This window comes from Carcharhinus amblyrhynchos, chromosome 8 (genome assembly GCF_965287045.1).
Source record: "Carcharhinus amblyrhynchos chromosome 8, sCarAmb.v2.hapA, whole genome shotgun sequence".
NCBI classification, from domain to species: domain Eukaryota; kingdom Metazoa; phylum Chordata; class Chondrichthyes; order Carcharhiniformes; family Carcharhinidae; genus Carcharhinus; species Carcharhinus amblyrhynchos.
The window spans coordinates 76,370,771-76,393,304 of NC_137331.1; the positions used below are offsets into that span (position 1 = coordinate 76,370,771).

Here is a 22,534-nt window from a genome sequence, read left to right on the forward strand (position 1 = left end):
AGACTGGGTCTGTACTCATTGGAGTTTAGAAGGATGAGGGGGGATCTTATAGAGACGTATAAGATAATGAAGGGAATGGATAGGGTAGAGGTAGAGAGATTCTTCCCGCTTAGAAAGGATAGCAGGACTAGAGGACAGCCTCAAGATAAGTGGGGGGGGGAGGGGGATAGTTTAGATCAGAGTTGAGGAGGAACTTCTTCACTCAAAGGGTGGTGAATCTCTGGAATTCTCTGCCCGTTGAAGTGGTGGAGGCTACCTCGCTAAATATATTTAAGTCACGGGTAGATAGGTTTTTGACAGACAAGGGAATTAAAGGTTATGGGGAGAAAGCGGGAAAGTGGAACTGATCCACTTCAGATCAGCCATGATCTTATTGAATGGCGGAGCAGGCTCGAAGGGCTAGATGGCCTACTCCTGCTCCTATTCCTTATGTTCCAAAAATATTGAGAATGTATCAGTTGAGGTTACATAGTCTTAACATCTACAGTTAAGGATGCACCATTACTGTTTTATTAAGTTTAGTGGTACATCCAAAAATACTTCAGGGTTCTTCAGAGCCAGCATGTGAATAGAACAATAGCAAGATCTTAGGAAAAACGTAAATCATGGGATGAGGGCAGAGAGGCAGAAAAGGAGTTGGCAGAAAAGTTCATAGAACTCTCATTTCAGCTGGTCATTTCAAAATCTTGTATTTTGGAATAATTCCTTGACATATGAAAAAATGGGTATTTCACCAATAAGGACACTTTCGGATAATATGATCCAATCTTTTCCTTGTAGGAAATAATCTTAAAACTTACTTTTTTGAATAGAAATAAATTCTAAGTAACAGGTACCAAAGCTGGGAAATAATATTAGAACTTAATTAAAATAGTAATAAATCTTTGATAACACATGCCAAAGTTATTCTAACATAGTCAAACAAGTGATTGTATCCTTTGGCTAAAAGACAGGAAAAGCTCTATCTGGTTATAATTGAAAGCCATTGAATCCTACTACTCATGTCATCATCTGTTGCCACAACCATAAGAAATGAAAAGTGTGAAGGCATTACGAGGAAAAGACACCATTCTGCAAATAAGATGCAACATAACATGAATAGAGAATGCGATAGTCCAATCATAAACAGTATGTAAATGATTGAAAATGTAATGATTTCAACCTGACAACATACAATCCATGAACTTTAATGCAGAATGCAATAAACCTTTCATTTTAGGGTATAAATTAAGGAGACCTACATTTTGCAACGTGTTCTAATTATTTGTATACTGAATTGTTCATGATTGTGCAATTCCTTTATTAAGCTTTATTTTTATTTTAATGATTGATTACTTGTTTTGTGTATTATCAGCTCACGTCAGCACCTGCCACCCTCCTTCCCCCTATTCTCTCCCTCTTTCCCTCCTCATGCCTTCTCTGTTTTCATGCCCGTCTTCCTAATTCACAGTTATTCATTTTGAGCTCTTGTAGCAAATTCCTGCCTACCCTTAATAACCTTTCACCCCCTTGTTAATCAAGAATCTATCTAGCTTGTCCTTAAAAATAGTCAAAGACTCTGTTTCCTCTGCCTTCTGAGGAAGAGCATTCCAGAGAGTTATGAATCTGAGAAAAATTGCCTCATCACCGTTGAAAATGGGTGACACTTTATTTTTAAACCATGATCCTTAGTTCTAGATTCTCCCACAAGATGAAATGCCGTCTCCAAATCCACCCTGTCAACACTCTCAAGATCTTGAAGGTTTTGATCAAACCTCCTCTTGCTTTTATAAGCTCCAGTAGACAAAAACTTCACCCGTTCAATGCTTCCTTGTAAGACAATACACGCATTCCTGTTATTAGTCCAGTAAACTTTCTCTGAACTGCTTCTAACACATTTACATCTCTCCTTTAATAAGGAGATCAATACTGTACATGGTACTCCAGATGTGGCCTCACCAATGACCTGTACAACTGAAACACCATCTCTCTACTTTTGTAATCAATTACCCTCTCAATAAATGATAACGTTCTATTGGCTTTCCTAACTGTTGTACCTGTACATTAGCCTTTTGTGATTAATGCATCAAGACACACACATCTCTGAATTTCAAGCTCTGCAATCTCTGACATTTAGGCTTCTTTATTCGTCATGCCAAAATGGAGAATTTCACATATGTCCACGTTATACTCAATTTTTGCCCGATCATTGTCCATTTATTTAACCTATCTATGTTCCTTATAGGATACCTGTGTAGAAAGTTTTGAAGACTGTGGAAATAAATGGTTGAGACTTTGATTAATATTTTAGAAACTTTATACCTGTGAGATATATTCAGAAACATGAGATACATGTTATGGGAAAATAAATTAATGAAAAGGTGTTGAGAAAGATGCTCAAGCTTATTATATAGAATGGTTCGTCTTGAGCATAGAGACCACAAACAATGAAAAATTTTCAAATAGCTTACCACCATCTACAGCTATTAAAAACTGCATGAATGTAGTGTGACCCTAGTATAATTCTGCTTCATAGCTCCTATTGTGTGTTGACTGATGAACAGTCCCTCTGGATTGAAGATACCACCAAAGCAGTTTATCAGGTTAGTAGAAAGGAATTAATTGCTAAGTTTTACTGTAACATCATTCATTTTCTCATTGTGTTTTTATAAAAAGTATGCATTCTGTCTTATGAGTAGCAGTGTTGATTGCTTAAATTGTTCAGTCTAACGGGAAAGTGCAAGAAATTTCCCTGCACCATGTCCAATCAGGGATTCAGATTGTGAGGGTGCCTTTTCTGGACTTTTAACTGCTAGACAGCGTATACAATTTGATTTAATGTCCGGGTCTCTTACCAACACTGAACTGCAACTTAATCATCCATTAATTTTAGTTATCCATTGTGGGTCCCCACCCATTGTGGTTGTTGAGGTTCCATGATGTATTAATTTTTGACCTGAAATTAATAGTTAATTTTGTTCTCCAATACAATATTTTGAAAACATTGTCTTGTGCCAAGCCCTAATTTCACAATGTGTAATCAGCCTCTTAATGCTTTACACGTATCTTATGGGCTTGGATTTTAAAGCTGGACTGAGATGAGGCACATAGAAACCATAAATGTTGATTTTTCTGCTTTGATTTGAAACTTTAAAGCAAGTTGATCCTTGTTTTAGAATTTCCAACCCAACCAAAGTGTACTACTTCTAGAGACATACCATGAAACCTGTGTGCAATAATGCACTCTTCCAGCAAGGTCTATGTAATGACTTCATTAAACATATATGTGAAAGTATTTATAATTATATATTGAAAGAGGCCGCAAAACATTACAGGTAATATGCAAGAATCTAAAGAAGAGAGTCTTAAATGAAATTGTAATACTGATGACCAAAAATAATGGGAGTGCAGTAGATTATCCCAGCAATAAATGCATTTTTGCACATATGTCCCATGTATTTGCAGAAATCACTTCACCTTGCTGCAGCTTGAAGTGAGACTTTCACTGGCCAGCTTATTAAGATGTAGAGATGCCAGCTAAGCAGAGTGAGAAGTCTCACAACACCAGGTTAAAGTCCAACAGGTTTATTTGGCAGCACAAGCTTTCGGAGCATTGCCCCTTCATCAGGTTAGTGGGAGTTGTGTTCACAAAAGGGCATATGTAGATACGAACTCAATTTACAAGATAATGGTTGGAATGTGAGTCTTTACAGGCAATCAAGTCTTAAAGATACAGACAATGTGAGTGGAGAGAGCGCTAAGCACAAGTTAAAGAGGTGTGTATTGTCTTCAGCCAGCACAGTTAGTGAGATTTTGCAAGCCCAGGCAAGTCACGGGAGTTACAGATAGTGTGACATGAACCCAAGATCCCGTTGAGGCCATCCTCGTGTGCGGAACTTGACTATCAGTTTCTGCTCAGCGATTTTGTGTTGTGAAGGCCGCCTTGCACAATGCTTATCCAAAGATCAGAGGCTGAATGCCCGTGACTACGGAAGTGTTCCCGACTGGAAGGGAACACTCTTGCCTGGTGATTGTCGTGCGGTGTTCATTCATCCATTGTAATAGTGTCTGCATGGTCTCCCCAATGTACCATGCCTTGGGACATCTTTTCCTGCAGCGTATCAGACAGACAATGTTGGCCGAGTCACAAGTGCATGTACTGTGTACCTGGTGGATGGTGTTCTCACATGAGATGATGGCAGCCGTGTCGATGATCCATCACGTCTTGCAGAGGTTGCTGTAGCAGGGTTGTGTGGTGTTGTGGTCACTATTCTGCTGAAGACTGGATAGTTTACTGCGGACAAGTCTGACATTGTGCTGTTGTTAGAAGGCAAGAAGTGGGAGTGTGGGGATGGCCTTGGCGAGATATTCGTTTTCGTCGATGACATATTGAAGGTTCCGGAGAGGATGTCGTAGCTTCTCCACTCCGGGGAACTGTCAATCAAAACCTCCAATGTGCCACAGCGAAAATCTGCACCAACCTCCTCAAGACAAACACGGGATACGGCAGGCAGAGTACCCTTCATCGTCCAGTACTTCCCCGGAGCAAAGAAGCTATGACATCTTCTCTGGAGCCTTGCAATCTCAAACAGGCTATTGTCCGCAGTAAACTACCCAACCTTCAGGAGAACAATGACCACGACACCATACAACCATGCCACAGCAACTTCTGCAAGACATGCCGAATCATCGACAGAATGCCATCATCTCACATGAGAACACCATCCACCAGGTACATGGTACATACTCTTGTGACCTGGCCAAAGTCGCTGCAGGAAAGGTTGTCCGGAGGCATGGTACATTGGGGAGACCATGCAGATGCAATGACAACAGATAAATGAACATCGCTTGACAATCACCAGGCAGGAGTGTTCTCTTCCTGTCGGGGAACACTTCAGCCGTCACGGGCATTCAGCCTCTGATCTTCAGGTAAGCATTCTCCAAGGTAGCCTTCACGACAATGTAGAGTCGCTGAGCAGAAACTAATAGCCAAGTTCCGCACACATGAGGACAGCCTCAGCTGGGATCTTGGGTTCATGTCACACTATCTGTAACTGCCACTATCTGTCCTGGCTGGAGTCAATACACACCCCTTTAACTTGAGCTTGACCCTCTCTCCACTCACATTGTCTGTACCTTTAAGACTTGATTACCTGTAAAGACTCACATTCCAACCATTATCTTGTAAATTGAGTTTGTGCCTATATATGCCCTGTTGGTGAACACAACTCCCACTCACCTTATGAAGGGGCAGTGCTGCCAGATAAGCCTGTTGGACTTTAACCTGGTGTTGTGAGACTTCTAACTCTGCATACTGAGGACAGTATTGCTTTCTAGTGGGCAGGCTGAACAATACCAAGCTGAGTCTTCTGGAATTACAAAGCTGGTAATGTTCCTGATGATCTGCTGCACTCTGTCCAAAATGGCTGGCTATGGAAAATTACCTGAGTACTTGTCAGGGGTTGCCTTCTGGCAGTAGTGCCTTTAGTGTCTTGTCTGATATGGAGGGATGAAATTTGTGGAATATGTTGACTTAGCCTTATACTGCCAATGATAATTTTGAAGATCTGCTTCAACATCACTTGTGTCTCCTTTTTTCTTAATTGATGGGCTAGGCCTCTGAGAGACATGAAGTTTTTTTTTGTACTTTTGTTCTATTGACTGTTCCTCCAAATCCAGTTAAAGTTCAGAGTCTTGCACCAGATCGTTTTGATGAGCATTGCCATTTTTTCAGTTTGGGCCAGGGAGAATGCTGTTTTAGCTGATGATTTGAAGTACCTCCCCAATTCTCTCTCAATTAATTAAAATTCAGGAAATTCTGGTAACTTTTTTTGGGTTTTACAGAGAAAAAATTGTTTAAGCGAGGAACTATTGGAAAATCTTGTAGAAACTAATCATTTTCAATGCCTAAAGAGATGAAACAGTTTGAATTTCCAAAACACCGTGTAAGCACCCACAGTAGTTAATTTAGGAAAGAAACAATATTTTGCTGAAGTTATTTATGCAGGATCAGCTTAATTCTTAAAGTATATTACTTCATCCACTTAAGTTGGCTGAAAGAGATCTAATCAAAAATGATTGTCTATGCTCTTGTTCAGTTCTTGTAAAATCAATTTGCTTATTTTTTAATTTAGCACTTCTGTTTTTGACAAAGCCTAGAATGAGGTCCTATGGAGATATGTAAACATAAGAATTTGGAGCAGGAATAGGCATGGTGGCACAGTGGTTAGCACTGCTGCCTCACAACGCCAGGGACCAGGGTTCAATCCCAGCCTCCGATCACTGGAGTTTTCACATTCTCCCGCATCTGTGAGGGTTTCCTCCCACAGTTGAAAGATATGCAGGCTAGGTGGATTGGTCATGCTAAATTAATCTTAGTGTCAGGGAGAATTAGCAGGTTAAGCATGTGTGGAATAGGGCTTGCATGGGATTGTTGGTGCAAACTCGATGTGCCAAATATAGGGATTGCGCTTTAGGTATTCTATGATTCTAGGCCGATTGGCCCCTCTTGCTTGCTGCACCATTCAAGGTGATCTGGCTGATCTGATTGTAATCTGAACCTCACGTTCCTGCCTATGTCTGAGAACTTTTCATCTCTTGTTAATCACAAATCTATCCAGCTCAGCCTCAAAAGTATTCAAAGACTCTGCTTCCACTGCCTTTTGAGGTAGAGTTCCAGAGACTCATGATCCTCAGAGAAAAAATTTCTCCTCATTTCCATCTTAAATGAGCAACCCTTTACTTTTAAACAGTGACCCCTAGTTCTAGCTTCTCCAGCAAACATCCTCTCCATATCCATCCTGTCAACAACTCTCAGGATTTTAAAGTGTTGATGAAGTTACCTCTTACTCTTCTAAACTCTTGTGGATGCAAACCTAACCTCTCCAACCTTTGCACGTAAGACAACCCTTTCATTCCTGGTATTAGTCTAGTAAAGCTTCCCTAAACTGCTACTACGTTTGCATATTTCCTTAAATAAGAAGTACTGTACACAGTACTGTAAATGTGGTCTGACCAATGCCCTGTACAACTGAAGCATAACCTCCCTACTTTTGTAATCAATTCCCCTCACAATAAATGTTAAGATTTTGTTAGCTTTCCTAATTATTTGCTGAACCTTTATGCTAGCTTTTCATGAATTATGCCCTCGGACACCCAGATCCTTGTGCATCTCAGCTCTGCAACCTCTTACTATTTAAGCAATCTTTTGTATTCTTCCAGCCAAAATGGAGAATTTCATATTTGCCGTAATTATACTCCATTTGCTAGATTTTTGCCCACTCAGTTTACCTAACAATGTCCCTTTATAGCCTTGCATTGTCTTCATGCTTTGCTTTACTTTCCTACCTATCTTCAGTACCTTCAGCCCTGTCATTTATGTAAATTCTGAAAATTTGAGGCCCCAGCACAGATCCCTGTGGCACACACTAGTCACATCAACCGAAAAAAAGAACCATTTATGCCAGTGTCCTGTTTCTTATTAGCTGGCCAATCATCTTGTATCAATATGTTCCCTACACCACCAGCTTTTATTTTCCATAATAACCTTTAATGTGATACCTCATCAAATGTCTTCTGGAAATCTAAGTATAGTGCATTCATCTTTTATCTACAGCACATGTGACTCCTTCAAAGAATTCCAGTAAATAGGCTGAACATGATTTCCCTTTCACAAAATCATGTCGACTCCGCCTGGTGACCGTGAATTGTTTCAATTGTCGTGCTTTAATATCTTTAATAATGGCTTCTAACATTTTCCCTGTGACATTAGCCTGTAGTTTCCTGCTTTCACACTTTCTCCCTTTTTCAATGAAGGAGTTATATTTGCTGTCTTCCAATCTAATGAAACCTTCCTTGAATCTAGGGAATTTTGTGAAATTTAAACCAAATGCATCAACTATCTCATCAGCCACTTCTTTCAAGACCTTTTGGTGAAGTCAATTCAAACCTGGGGATTTATCAACTGACAGACCAAATAATTTACTCATACCACTTCCCTGGTGCTTATACTTTTTTGAATTCCTCCTTCCTTTCCATTTCCTGATTAGCAGCTGCTCTTGGGGTGTTATTTGGGTCCTCTGTAGTGAAGACCAGTGCAAAATATCTCTTTAATTCATCTGTCATATCCAGTCGCAAAGAATAGACAAGGGCTTGCATTTTTTTCTGGGCACCTGTAATACTAATCAGATCAACTTTTGATACAAGATTCTGAAGGTCACTGTAACTGAATTTTCTGACATTTACTTTGATGTCAAATGGAGGATAAATGTGCTTGAAGCTTTGGGGTGCAGGGACTTGCCCATGTGAGTAATCCAACCTATGAGATGCCAAAATCATTTGAAGTCTGAAAGTGAGAGATTGTCCATACATAGGAAAGTATTGTACATATGGAGACAAGTTTGGGGCACAGGATGGATTTACGCATAAGGGATTATTAGGAAGTAGCAGAGGAATTCCAGAGGAGTTTTCTCATGCTGAAATTTATAAAGTATCTCAGGGCTCTGGGATCAATGCCTTGTTGTGAGATTGCAGTATTGGTCTCCTATAATTCTATGATCATATATTTACGTTCATTCCAATGGAGGATGTGTGTATGCATAAATATAATTGGAACATGCTCACCCAATGGTGTTTTTACCAATAATGAGTTCATGTTTAATTCAACACCCTAACAACTGGACTTTGCTTTTTGATTACTGGAATACTGATTTGAAATCAAGAATAATTTTAAAATCAAGATGTTGCTTTACTGGAACCACTGTAGTTTTGCAAGCATAGGCTGATAGAGGAACTGGACTTGGTACAAGTTAAGACAAAGGCAACAGAGTTTGGATAACTTCAAATCTGGGAGATAGAATGTGAGAAACCAGCCAGAAGTACATTGGAATAGTCATGTCTTGAGGTAATAAAGGTATGAATGAGATTTCAGGAGTGAATTCGGGCAAAGTTATGGAGATGGAAATAGATGGTTTTACTGATGGTGCATGTATGAGTTTGGAAGCTCAGGTTGCGAATAGGCTGACTTAAATTCAGATTGTTGCCAGGAAGAGGTATGGAGTCTATAACTAGGGAACAGAGTTCAGAGCAGGGACCAAAAACAAAAGGAAATTTCTGCTCATCCAACACTGAATGTTAGATAAGCATTTTAAAATTCCACAGTCATGGGGGAATCATGAGAGGTGGTGATGAAGGCACAGCAGGTAGGCGAGAGGTAGCCAAGAACCAAGGACAGATCCTCAAGGGGCACTGGGGATAACAGTATGAGAGCAAGAAGAAAAGTAATTGCAAGTGATTCTCCAGTTGCAAATAGAAGTGGAACCAGATGAGAGCAGTTCCACCCTGCTAGACAAGAGAGCTGTTGAAGGAAGATGGTCACTGTGTCAGGATTTTAAAGGAAGTAGATGGGAGCTTTGCAGATTCTCTAATTGTCTTCTAAAGCTCTCTGGATTTAGGAATGACTCCTTTAGGTTGGAAAATTGTCTATACCACTGCTATGTAAGAAGATGAGAGGAAAATCAGGGAATTATAGGATAGTTAACTCACCACAGTAGTAGGCAACCTGCAGCCCAGGACCACATGTGGCCTATCTAGTTTCTGAGTGCAACCCATGAGACATTTGACCACTGCCCACATGCAGGGTTGCCACATTCTACTGATATCCATTCATGTAGTTTTCTCCCCTCCAGTATAACTGAAATAATGTGCATGTAAAGCAAGGGCAAGTGAAGTGAGGTGCCTGCTAATTGCACAAGACATTGACTGTGAGCGCTGTGTTCTGCTCCTTGTCCAAAGTGTAAATTTTTATTTTGATTTTACCATTTGAAGTTGAGATTTTATTAATATATAACAGAATATTAATATGGTGGCACAGGTTAGCACTGCTGCCTCACAGCACCAAGGACCCAGGTTCAATTCTGGCCTCAGTCACTGTCTGTGTGGAGTTTGTACATTCTTCCTACGTCTGCGTGGGTTTCGTCCGGGTGCCCTGGTTTCCTCCGTAGTCCAAAAATGTGGGATTAGGTGGGTAAATATATGGGGTTACGGGAATAGGGCCTGGTTGGGATTGTGGTCGGTGCAGACTCGAATGGCCTCCTTCTGCGCTGTTGGGATTCTATGATTCTATATGAATGATTAAGCACTTGCTATAACTCATTATGAAATATTTGGTGTGTATAAATGTATTCAATCACGCCATCATGTATAGTCAACAAGCTGGCAGCCAACTGCGATGAAGGAAGGCCACTCACATAGGCCACTCTCTAGCTTAAGTTTCCCAACACTAGTTTAACATCTGTTGTCAGGATATTACTGGTTTATAATTACAGATAGAGTAACTGAATACTTTCATTAGAGTTACTTTCTTTGGTCTGTAAATACCAACAAATGCTATTTTTATTCCTAGGTAGAAGTTATAGTTAGCTAAATTTGAATTAAATATTTGAAGTTAGTTTGCAGCATTTTCTTCCAGAAAGTATAAATTTCAAGTTTAGATTTTAATGGGTGTATTATCTCAATCCTGATCAGATTAGTTTTATTAACGAATTTTAATCATAAATGTAGAACTATTTAAATAAGCATTTTGTTCCTCATTCACTTACACAGTTATTCAAAGAGACACCACCTGATGGGGAAAAATTTTCTAGCATGGTAGAGGTACGTTAATATATTTTTGTATTGAATTTCTGAATTAAATCTACCAGTACTAGATTGAAAATAATTTGCAGCAACAAAGCTATCATTTCTTTAAGCATGGATGTGCTTTCCTGCAAGTGTACTGAATTGTGATCAGGAATGGCCACTCGAGCTAATTTTGTCCTCGGCTTTTTCCCCTCCTTCACTCCTGTTCTTGTCCAGGAACACTGAAGCCGATTATAATGCCATGCACGAACAAAAGTCAATTAATAATGCACAAACCAAATATGAGATGATTTTGCGAATTAATTCCTGGAATCTATGTGCCGCTAACAAGGCCAGCAATTATTGCCCATCCTTAATTGCCTCCATGGTGGTGCTGGTGGGCTACTTCCTGAACTGCTGCAGTCCATCTGGGCAGCTACTCCACAATGCTGTCAACTGGGGAGTTCCAAAAATTTGGTCCATTGACAGTGAAGGGACAGTGCAATATATATATTCAAGTCAGGTTAGCCAGTGACTTGCAGGAGGAGATGATGTTCCTAGTCTTATTTGGCTCAGGAATATATTCAATGCACATCCTCACTAAACCAATGGTGGTTCATATTTATGTATATGTTGAAAGCAAATTAGTTTGTTCTAAACATGTTTTAAGAGTTTATATACTTTTGATTACAGCATATACTACACAGTGAAGAAAATTGGATTGCGTGGAAAAATGAAGGTTGCCCAAGTTTTGTTAAAGAAAGGTATATCTTTTAAGCCATAGTATCAAATTTTGTAATCACTTTTCTCTCCACCTTCTACTTTATGTAGCTTGTTTAATTTTATTGATTAAAAGGGTAAACAGCTATCCTGTTCAGTATGCCTAATATAACTCCCCTTCTTAACAATCAATGGCACAACAGGCAAACTAAAAGCTGTACCATTTGGTCTCTGTTGGAATACTCCTATTATTTTCTTAGATGTTTGTATGTAGCCTTGTCATAAAAGTTTAATTTAATTCAGTGAATTTCAAGCAGGCAATTCCTATTAAATTGTGCTGAATGAATAGCAATAGCTGGCATTTTTTTTGTTTCATTTGGGGTTGTGTGGAAAAAGCAGGATTAAGAGTTGGACGATTAAAAATGATCGTAACAAGTGGCGGAGCAAGCTTGAAGGGACAAATAGCCTCCTGCTCCTATCTTCTATGTATCTATATCAGTTTTCAGTTTTACCATGTTGAGAAATATGAGCAATGAAATTGATTTAATTAAAGCAATAAAATAAGAACCACCTGATATTCTGACTTGATGGTTAATGGATTAAATTATTAAGCATGTACCAAAAATGATTATTCTGGAAATTTGTTGCATGTTTCAGATTGTGCCATTGTTCTGTTTTCATACACAATCATAAGTTCACTTTCATTAGTTATATTTGGTTTTTAAAGACCACCTGAATCCAAAGTTCCAAAGCCTGCAAGGAAACGACCTGCCCCTGAGGATTTCTTTGGAAAAGGACCAGGAAAAAAGGTCTTGATGGGAAAGTGAGTACAAATTCTATTTTGAATAGTTGTAGAACGGGACATAATCAAGCACTACCAAAACTAGAATTAGGCAGATCAATAGAAATAAGTAGTTAGGTACTTGTCTGCTCCCCAAGAAAGAAGTGTTTTGATAAGCATCTCAGTTACAGTAAGCCAGTTAAGAATAACTGAGCTCAGAAAGTTATGTAAGTTAATTCGTTATCGTTTATTACAATCTAATCTTTGAATCATAAGATCCCTACAGTGCAGCAGAAGGCCATTCAGCCCATTTTGTCTGCACTGACTCCAACAGAACATTTTACCCTATCCCCATAACTAATTAGGCTAATCCCTGTACTCTATACAACTTGAGACACCAAGGGACAATTTAACGTGGCCAGTCCACTTAAACTGCACATCTTTGGATTATGGGAGGAAACCAGAGCATCCCCATGCTGACAGATGCAAACTCCACACAGGCAGTCACCCAGGCCTCTAGACCTGTAGGATGTAATGCTAACCACTGTACCACCATGCTGCCCTCCTGCATATCCTCTACCTCCAATTTAGATGATCCAGGTAGATTAAAAAATTATCTCACTAATTAACTTTGCATTCAACCCTGTGAATTCTCAGCATAAAATTTTAGATCCTGTCCTGTTAATTTCACATACAACAAAGATATGTTTGTTAGATGGTGTTTAGTTTTTATAGATGTCACGTTCATGATTTTTGATATTGAAATTTCAAGATGGTAGCATTATCCAGCCCATCTGGTTCATTATTCGGTCACAATTTTTTTCAACCACAATCTTTGAAAAGAACTTCTTAAAGTTTACAGTTAGACTGTGATTTTGGATCATTCTCCCTCGTGGTGGGCATACAAAGATAGATGTTTCTTTTACCCCTTTTTATTTCATCTTGATTCTGTGATGAAGAAAAGCACTGCTTAAAAAATTTAAGCTGATTAAATTATTTGCATCAAACTGATTAAACTAAACGATAAGTCTGTGTAAATGATAATGCTATCATAACTCACATATCTAAAACTTGAGTTTTTGGTTTCCTGCAGTGAAGAACTGACACGGCTTTGGAATCTCTGCCCTGACAACATGGAAGCCTGTAAGTCCGAAAGCAGGTGAGAGATGCATGTTGACATTAAGCCTTTTTTGTAGGATTTGAAAGTTTGACTCTTCGTAAATCAATTACAGATACTGCCTATACATGAAGTCAGAAAGCTATCTGTATATTTGTGAGTCAGTGTCATGGTTATTGAAGCATTGACAATGCAACATGAAGAGTTAGGAATCTGTCCCGAACTTGAGGTTTCCTGCTGAGTGAATTTCCAGTTCTAATTAGGAAATGTGAAACAGCAAAAGTTTCCTTCCTACTAAGGACAGTGTTGAAAATTGGAAATGACTATTTGCATAATTCACGATGCACACCCCCTGACAATAATGTTGTTAAATCAGAAGATACTGGGAGGAGATTTTTATTTGTCCTTGTGGGCAAAACTTGACTTTGAAAAGCTATTATGAGAATACTTGCTTGAAAGTGAAAAGCTAGATTTTAAAACAAAGCTTCAAGCAACTTTGTTCTGAGCCCTGCCAAAGTCTTAAAATTTTGACTGTTGGAAACTACTCTGCAATATGCCATTACTTTGATCAGCGGTACTTTTGTCTAATGAGTTACATAAGTTTCACATCAAAAGTGCCTGCGCTAATTTTTCATGATGTGATCCATGGCTGCCTCAGTCAGCAGTAAACAGCCATTATTCTTGCAGAACTACTTCAAATAGCTGTGGCTCTGCCAAATGAGCTTGTTCCTGTTCTGCTTAACCTATGCTCTTTATACTGCAGTGCTGGTTTAGCTGTTGATGCTGTCATTGGCATTTGTGCACTTATTCAGTTGTGAACATTTATCTGTTTGTCTTTTAACCACCTTGCTACCAATTACCATCACCCCCCCTTCTCTCTCTCTCTCTCTCTGTCTTCCCGCTGCCCCTACACAGCTACCTGCTTGCAATGCGGAGATCATCTTCCAATATATGTATTTTTCGGCCTTTGGCTCCATTTCCAAATTTCAATTAAGTAAATCTTTTTCCTTTTATTCCCTACTAACCTTGACAGACATGAACATTCTGTGGGTCTCCAACACCTGGCCAGCTTGTTGGTAGATAAGGAACATTAGTTTATCTGTAAACGTCTAAACTAATGAGATCTAACTGGATAGACCTATGTCTCGTAGATTAGCAGAAAAATGATCATCAGTGGGTTCAAGGATCAAGAATTGTTCCAGTGAAGGTTACTATGTTTTGCAAATGGCCATTCTGATCAGTTTTATTGTGTTTTTATCATTATTTTGATGTGATCTATGTGGATTGCAGAGAGTTTATGCCCACTTTGGAAGAGTTTTTTGAAGAAGCTATTGAGCAAGCTGATCCAGAGAACATGGTTGAAGAAGAGTACAAGTAAGTTATTGTGATGTGAAATCTGTAAACCTGTTGAATGTCCATGAAAGTATGATTGTCAAGAATCTGATTACACTCTGACAATAGTTTTTACTTGAATAACACAGGGTGGTAAACAATTCCAATTATGGCTGGAGGGCTTTGAGGCTGCTAGCACGACGAAGTCCCCACTTCTTCCAGCCAACTAATCAACAGTTCAAGAGCTTGCCTGAGTATCTAGACAACATGGTTATCAAACTGGCCAAGGAGCTACCTGTAAGTATCTTTTCTGTCTCACGTTTGTGTTAGCATAAAGTGCAGTGCTGTATTTTGAAAGCTGGAAGAGATGGCTGAATAATTAAACCATTTAGTCTCTGAAATTATGAGTCACCTAACCTCGCTGTTTGTTTGTGTACCATCATTGTGGGGAACAAAGTCAGCTGAACAACTACCACTACACCCCTGCTGCATGCAGGGTCTGTGTGCCTTTTGGAGTACTCAGTTGGATTAAAACGGGCAAATCTCAATGAATAGCTGAGTACACATTTGTTCAATACATCCCATAGCACACCTTGGTGGGGGCAGAAGCAACCTACTTTAATATAACATCTATAACATAAAATATACCAAAGCTTTTCACAAAGGCAGAAAGTAACCAGACATCAAATAATCCAGCAAGAAGAATTAAGAGGTTAAAGGAATTAGTGGGGTGAATACATGGGGTTATGGGGTAAGCCTGGGTAAGAGTTCATGCAGACACGATGGGCTGAATGGCTTCCTTCTGCACTGGAGAGATTCTATTTGAAGAGATTGTGGCCAAAAGCTAAATTAAAGTGATGGATTTTGAGGATGGTAGAGAGGTTTCAAGCAGAGGAACCAAGGGCGAAAATTGAAATGCGTTACAAGAAAGGATACAAATGAGTTTCGAGTTGTAAGAGCCGAAATGCATGCCAGAGCATTTTATTTGTTCTTGGAATTGCAGCATTGCTGGCTGCCCTAGCATTTGCTGCCCATTGAAAAGGTGGTGATGGGCTGTCGTTTTGAAATGCTGCAGTCCGTGTGGTGTAGGTGCACCCACAGTGCATGGGTAGGAAGGAAGACCCTACCAAAGCTCAAAGATGTTTAAGTTTTCAGTTTGTTTTTAAGCCTATTGTTTTCTCCCTTCTGATTCTGACTTTTTTTTATTCATTCACAGGACATGAATGTCGCTGACTGGCAATTTAATTTATTATTAAATAAATACTTCGAACTGTAATTAACTCAGGCCTTTTTGAATAGCACTTAATTCATAGTTGTTCATCAGTTTCTCAGGTGTTGTCATTTAATTTATTTTTTAACACTTTAATACCTGATCTACAAGTTATATTTCAAAAATGAAAGGTATGCCTCCACCAGTAATTCTCTTGAAGCTGTATTGGAAATTGCTTTAATCACTTTTGTGACTACTTGCAGCCTCCCTCTGAAGAGATAAAGACAGCAGAGGATGAAGATGAAGAAGAAGACAATGATGATGCATTGCTAAAGGAAAGCACTGAAAGTAAGTCTGAAATGCAGCTTTTATGTGAAATATGTTGAAGATTTATAGTAATTTTGACCTATTACTAATTTCTCAACAATTATAAGGAGACTTAACTATATAAATTTGTCTTTAATCCTCACCTTTCCTCAGTAAAGAAAAAGGCAGGAGAAGTCTGCTGTTCCAGTTTCTGTATTCAGAAAAATGTGATCTATGGAAGAAAGGAAATTACTTTTTTTTCCGCATTGCTGACCAGATTTGGTAGCATTGGTCAGAAAACAAGAATGGGAGTGTAGCATACAAAGATAAAAAGAATAATAAATTTTAATGGAAAACCCGAGTCTCAAAACAGCATACCTGTTCCACAAAGCTGATTTCTAGACAGGTTTTAATTTGATCATTTCATTGTGAATGTTTCAGCCAATTTCATAGCAGCCACTAACTGCTTAGGACATTGTTAGCAAAGTTTTGTCACTGCATGATGACAAATGTCAGGTAGTCTTCCGCTGGCTGAACAATACATGGGAACCTAAAATTGTGAATTTTGTAAATGTTATTTCTCTCAATAGTGCTCAGGATAACTGCTGAACCACAGACAGCTCATTATTGTAAATGGTCAGTGGAAAAATAATATTGTGTTAACAAATGTAAGTGGAGCTTGCTGTGTAGTACAAGCAAAAATCACTACATACACACTTCAAAAATATTTTTCTTATAGTCTTTCTGGTGCACTAGTGACTGCTCTGAGCTCTGTTGGGATTAAAAATCATTTTAAAATGAGAAAAATAAATAGATGCAGGAACAGTTCTGGGGATTTATTATTTTGACAGGCTGCCCATGAGATGAAAACATATGGACTAGCTTCTATTTTATTTTAAATGATGCCACAGATTAAAGGCACAAAGTTCAGAATCATTGCTGCTGCTAATTATTGTTTTATGTATGTCCTGGTTTCCAATCAAATTCTGACATTAAGAATACAAGAAGTATTAGATATTTAACAAGACTTGGTCTTTTCGCCATGTGTAGGTTTGATACTTGACTAGCTGTGCTAAAACACAGCACTTATCCACACATAGCCATGATGAGCTTTGAGAAGGAGAATAGCAAGCAGCCTGATGAATCATGACATTTTCAATGATTCATTCAAGGATCATGCTGAAGGCTAATAAAACTAGAAAATCCATGATATTCATTTTTGAAGTAACAAATGTGACTGAAACAGATGCTCCTCTTCTGTTTAATAAGAACTATCAAAATATATAATGAAAACTTAATTTTTTTTAAAGAAGTCCTCCAATGTTGACATTTCTAGTTTCCCATGTATTTCAGCCAACAACAGCAGGCTACCTGACATCATCGTCTGGTGACAAAAGGCTGCTAACGACCTCTCCCAAGCAGTTAATGGTTGCTATCAGGTAGGTAGAAATATCCACTTTGAAGGCATTTTTACACTCTTACATGAGGTCCCAGGAAATAGCACTCAGATGAAGACCTGTGACCTTCATGTGCCCCATTTATTTAGACCCATCAGAAACTGAACACTAGCAATTTTTGTAGGTAATTGGGGGAGAATCTAGCTTCATGCCTTCAATTGGAAGTAAAGACTTGATAGCATTTCACAAGTCTTATGAAAATCTGGATTTCTAATATCATTGTATCTCCCAGAATTGCCTCCGTTATACTAAATTTATATTTCTGTATGATAGCTAGTGACACATTTATTTTCATGCATAATTTTCTATGATAGTATGTATTGAAGTTGTGTCTTATTCTCACCTAACTAGTAGACCCAGATTATAGATTTTGTCCATAAACATTACTCAATATTTAGTGTGAATTAGATATTGAACATCTGTCTGAAAGAGGCATTTAACAATTTTCCTTATTTTTTTAGGTCCTGATGTGCAGACTAAGCTTGTGACAGGTGAACAGATAGATATCCTTGCCAACAAGCTTGGAGAACAGTGGAAAGTATTGGCACTACACTTCGAAATGAAGGAGTCTGACATCCTTGGAATTGAATCCGATAGTGAGGATGTGAAGATGCGTGCTAAATTGCTGCTGGTTGCATGGCATGATCGGGAGGGACTGCAAGCTACAGTGGAGAATTTTTTGTCTGCATTGATGGATGCTGGTTTAACTGAACTTGCAGAAATCCTGACAAATGACGCTGATAGTATCAGCTAGTAAATTACTGAAAAACTAAGCAAATGTACAAATTGAACAAGTAGTTTTTTTTACTGTTCTACTTTAGGTAAAAGGAGTTGGTTAATTTTACAAAAGTGACCTTTTTTATAAACTCATTTCTTAGATATGGGAATTTTAGTTTACTCTCCTTTCACCAGCAGTTTCTAGTCATCTGTATTATCAAAAGATTTTATTTTAAGTTGATGAGCAACATTTGGCATGGCGTTCATTTTCACCATTGCAAAACTTTGTTTTGAGAATGGGGATGTCTTCATTAACGTTCAAGATGGCTGCCTGCCATTTGTTAGTGTAACCTCAACAATTAGTTTGACGTACATCTGCATTCAGTTTGATTAGTGATCAGATGTCAGTATCATTGGTTGATACATGCTGTTATTTTCAACTTAGAGGGTATGTACCAGTAAGTAAATATGTTGTTCGGTATTCCGGATTATGGACTAATAGGCCAAACAGTGTTTGTTGACTTGTGAACTAACATTGTTTTGAGTCTGCTGGTCAAAAAAGCCCCATCTTGGAAATTTACTGTGGCGATAAAAGGTATAATTTTTCAAATCTAGCGTTTTATTGCTTCTATTGAATCTTGTCTTTTTATCCCTTCCAGTTCTCTATGGGCCTCTATTCAGTGTTGTAGAGTGTCATTTGCACTTCTCACACTGATGCCACTTCTTTTGAGTTTCTAAATACCATACATCCCCAACTGAAACAGCTGGACAGTCTCTGTCAATTACATTCCAAAACACTCTACCAAGATGATTGCAAGATTAGACCAGAAGGGCATGTTTCCTTTTGATTTTATCCTCTATTTCCAAGGCAACTTGGATATGCCTTGGTTTCAGAGTTCCCCATAGCACCACAACTGAGGCCAACAATTCCAACTTCTGAGGATTGCAGGTGTGAAACCTGACTCACTATATTCTGTGAGCATGTTACCACAGTCTCAACTCATTCTTGAATTGCATGTGACTTTAATAAATAAATGGTTCTTATTGAAACTATAAGGTATTTTGTGGTTCTGCAAGTTACAATCAGCAGCATGTAGTAAGATTTAGTTTGCTGAGAAATCTTGTCTTTCATTTATTCACTTGAACTCCGTATCCATTCACTTTGCTAGAATCCTTGATGAGATGACCAGAAAGTACCAACCATTACTGTGCTGTCTATTAAATTTTCCTGTAAAACTCTCAAATTCTGCAAGGTAACTTTGAGATAGCTATATTGGGGTGATTACAATTCTGTTTCGTGAAGGTTAAGTTGATTAAAACTTGTGTTTACATGAGACTTACTGAAGGAAATGTATTTTGCGGGAAAGAAAAATATTTATCGACCAATAGTCCTAGGTGTTCTTGTTCCTTATCCATTGGCTAATACAGTTACGTTTCCCCATTTTTTTGTGTACACGTCCCAGAGAATCCACAAAATCTTATTTTTATCATCTATCTTAGCTTTTCTGTTCTCTTCTATCTTTTCTTTGCCTGAATTTTGCACTTGTCAGGTGCGAATGTAAAATCTGCTGCTGCGTGAGATCACGTTGTGAACACAATTTCAAACTGGGTGGCCGATTACATAGAAGCTAGAAGCAGGAGTAGGCTATTCGGCCCTTTGAACCTCCTCTGCCATTCATTTTGATCATGGCTGATAATAAAGGCTTGTCCAGCATGCACCATGTCTTCAAGTAGACTAAAAGTAGAGGAGGGTGGGAACAAGTCAGGCACTGCACCCAGCTTTAAAAGCATCCTGAAGGGGTTTTGGAGTCCTCCTCTTTACAGAATCAAAGAGCAAATGTCTACACCACAAATGGTCTCAGCACCTGATGGGCATGGAACATGGGAGGGCAAGTCTGGTGGGTGCTTTGCCTTCTGTTTTGCAAATGAGTGGGCATCCTCATAAAAGAGACCAATGACAAGTGTGACATCCTCATACCTTGGAATTTTTTTTCACTTCTAGGACATGGAGTTGCTGATTGGCCAGCATTTGTTGTCCTTTGGAAGGTGGGAACACTGCAGTTCACGTGTGGTGGGTTGACCTACAATTGGCAGCAACTGGAGTACTGTGTGCAGTTTTGATCGGCGCATTTGCGAAAGGATATATTGGCCTTGGAGGGAGTGCAGAGAAAGTTCACTAGGCTGATACCGGAGATGAAGGGGTTAGCCTATGAGGAGAGATTGAATAGACTGGGTCTGTACATGTTGGAGTTTAGAAGGCTGAGGGGGGGATCTTATAGAGACATATAAGATAATGAAGGGGATAGATAGGGTAGAGGTAGAGAGATTCTTCCTGCTTAGAAAGGAAAACAGAACTAGAGGGCACAACCTCAAAATGGTTGGGGGGGGGTGCAGTTTAGATCGGAGTTGAGGAACTTCTTCACTCAAAGGTTGGTGAGTCTCTGGAATTCTCTGCCCATTGCAGTGGTGGAAGCTACCTGGCTTGAATATATTTAAGTCATGGGAGGATAGGTTTCTGATAGACATGGGAATTAAGGGTTATGGGGAGAAAGTGGAACTGATCCACTTCAGATCAGCCATGATCTTGTTGAATGGCGGGGCAGGCTCGAAGGGCTGGATGGCCTACTCCTGCTGCTATTTTTATGTTCTTATAATGCTGTCAAGAGCAAATTCCAGGATTTTGACCCAGTGATCGCAAAGGAACGGTGATATATTTCCAAATTAGGATAGTGAGTTTAGATTTTCTGACTCTGAGTGGCTTGGAGGGGAATGTACATGCAATGGTGTTCCCATGTATCTGCTGCCCTTGTCCTTCTAGATGGAAATGATTGTGGGTTTGGAAACTGCTGTCTTGAGGATCTTTGGTGAATTGTTACAGTGCATCTTTTAGACAGTACACACTGCTACTACTGAGTGTCTGTGTTGGAGTGAGTGGATGTTTGGATGTGGTGCCAATCAAGTGAGCTGTATTGTCCTGGATGGTGTCAAGCTTCTTGAGTGTTGTTGGAGCTGCACTCATCCAGGCAAATAGGGAGTATTCCATCATACTGCAGACATGTGTCTTATCGATGGTGGACAGGCTTTGGGGAGTTAGATGAATTATTTGCCACAGTATTCCTAGTCTCTGACCTGCTTTTGTAGCTACTGTGTTTGTGTGGCTATAGACGGGAAGAGGAGGCCGCCATCACAAATTACAAAAGAGGGATGGGCAGTGCTGGTCTCCACACGAATGGGCATGATGTGGTGCACTGAATGTGGATACAATGCTGCAAAAGGTTCAACAGTCTTCTGTGTTTGGCATGGGTGAGTACAGAGATGACATGGATCTGCAATGTGATGTGTGTTTAGGTGGTCATTCCTTAGGAGTGTGACTGTGTGCTAAATTGCACTGAAGCCTGAGTCAACCAAGGCCTGGAGTTCTGACTGCTTGGCCTGAGTGAATTGAAGGTGGAGGTGTGCCATTCTTCCACTTGGTGGGTTTGGTCCAGTTTGGAATGATGCTATAGGGAGAGGTGGCACTAAGGGTGAAATATGCTGTTCCTTTGCAGAGAGAAAAGAGTATGATAAAGCACTGAAGAATGGGTGGCAGGGAGCCCAAACCTCCTGGTACACAGCCACTATGAGATAGATGCCCTAGAGCAGGAACACAATTGCAGAGCTTGTTTCACAGCATGTAATGATACAAGAGTCTCTGAAGAAGAGTGCAGTGCACAGATGTGAGACTGATGACGAGAGCAAAAAAAAGGTAGGATCATCTCAGCTAAAATGGAGATGTCAAAACACTGATGCCCAATGATCTTCCAAACAAGATGTCACTGCTGCAGTTCTCTATTGTCTCATCAGCCCACCAGGTGTGTGTCTGTGACAATGGAACATCCTGACCTTCTCTTCCTCCTGCCGATGCTCAGAATAGAAGCTCCAGGACACCCACCTGCACCCACATTGTACCTGCTTTGTAAACACAAGTTTGTCAGCTTCCCATGGTCGAGCACAATGTACAGAGGGCTTAGCATAGTCACATCAAGGGAGCAGAGGCAGTCTGTGCTGAGTGCTGGCAACTGAAGGACTGCTGAAGACCAGGAACATGTTGAGTCCAAGGGAGATGATGAGCTGCTGAAGTTGTCAAATCAGGCAGCAGATACTGATGTCCAGCAGAATTCAATGAAGATCTCACAGATCCCTTTGCATGCCATGGTTTTTATCATGGAGTGTCCAAGTGGAGCATGATCACTGCGTTGACCCTGAGCACCAAGTGTAGAGCCTCCTTCATCAAGAGAGCAGGAGGTCATGGAGATGCA

The 22,534-nt window shown here is 39.5% G+C and overlaps 1 protein-coding gene across 3 annotated transcripts in view; it reads left to right on the plus strand.

Moving 5' to 3' along the window:
• thoc1 (THO complex 1) overlaps nucleotides 1–19,718 on the plus strand; it is a 67,457-nt gene extending 47,739 nt beyond the window's left edge. For 2 of the 3 annotated variants that reach the window (XM_080194289.1, XM_080194290.1), the window contains exons 14-22: nucleotides 2,516–2,582; nucleotides 10,582–10,632; nucleotides 11,290–11,360; nucleotides 12,044–12,139; nucleotides 13,191–13,256; nucleotides 14,505–14,588; nucleotides 14,696–14,843; nucleotides 16,020–16,104; nucleotides 17,981–19,718. In XM_080194289.1, the coding sequence (XP_080050415.1) occupies nucleotides 2,516–2,582; nucleotides 10,582–10,632; nucleotides 11,290–11,360; nucleotides 12,044–12,139; nucleotides 13,191–13,256; nucleotides 14,505–14,588; nucleotides 14,696–14,843; nucleotides 16,020–16,104; nucleotides 17,981–18,273 (961 nt within the window). In that variant the 3' untranslated portion in view covers nucleotides 18,274–19,718. Of the gene's footprint in view, nucleotides 1–2,515; nucleotides 2,583–10,581; nucleotides 10,633–11,289; nucleotides 11,361–12,043; nucleotides 12,140–13,190; nucleotides 13,257–14,504; nucleotides 14,589–14,695; nucleotides 14,844–16,019; nucleotides 16,105–17,415; nucleotides 17,502–17,980 lie in introns of all 3 variants that reach the window. The other variant, XM_080194291.1, reaches the window with a different exon arrangement.
• The last annotated feature ends 2,816 nt before the right edge of the window (nucleotides 19,719–22,534 follow it).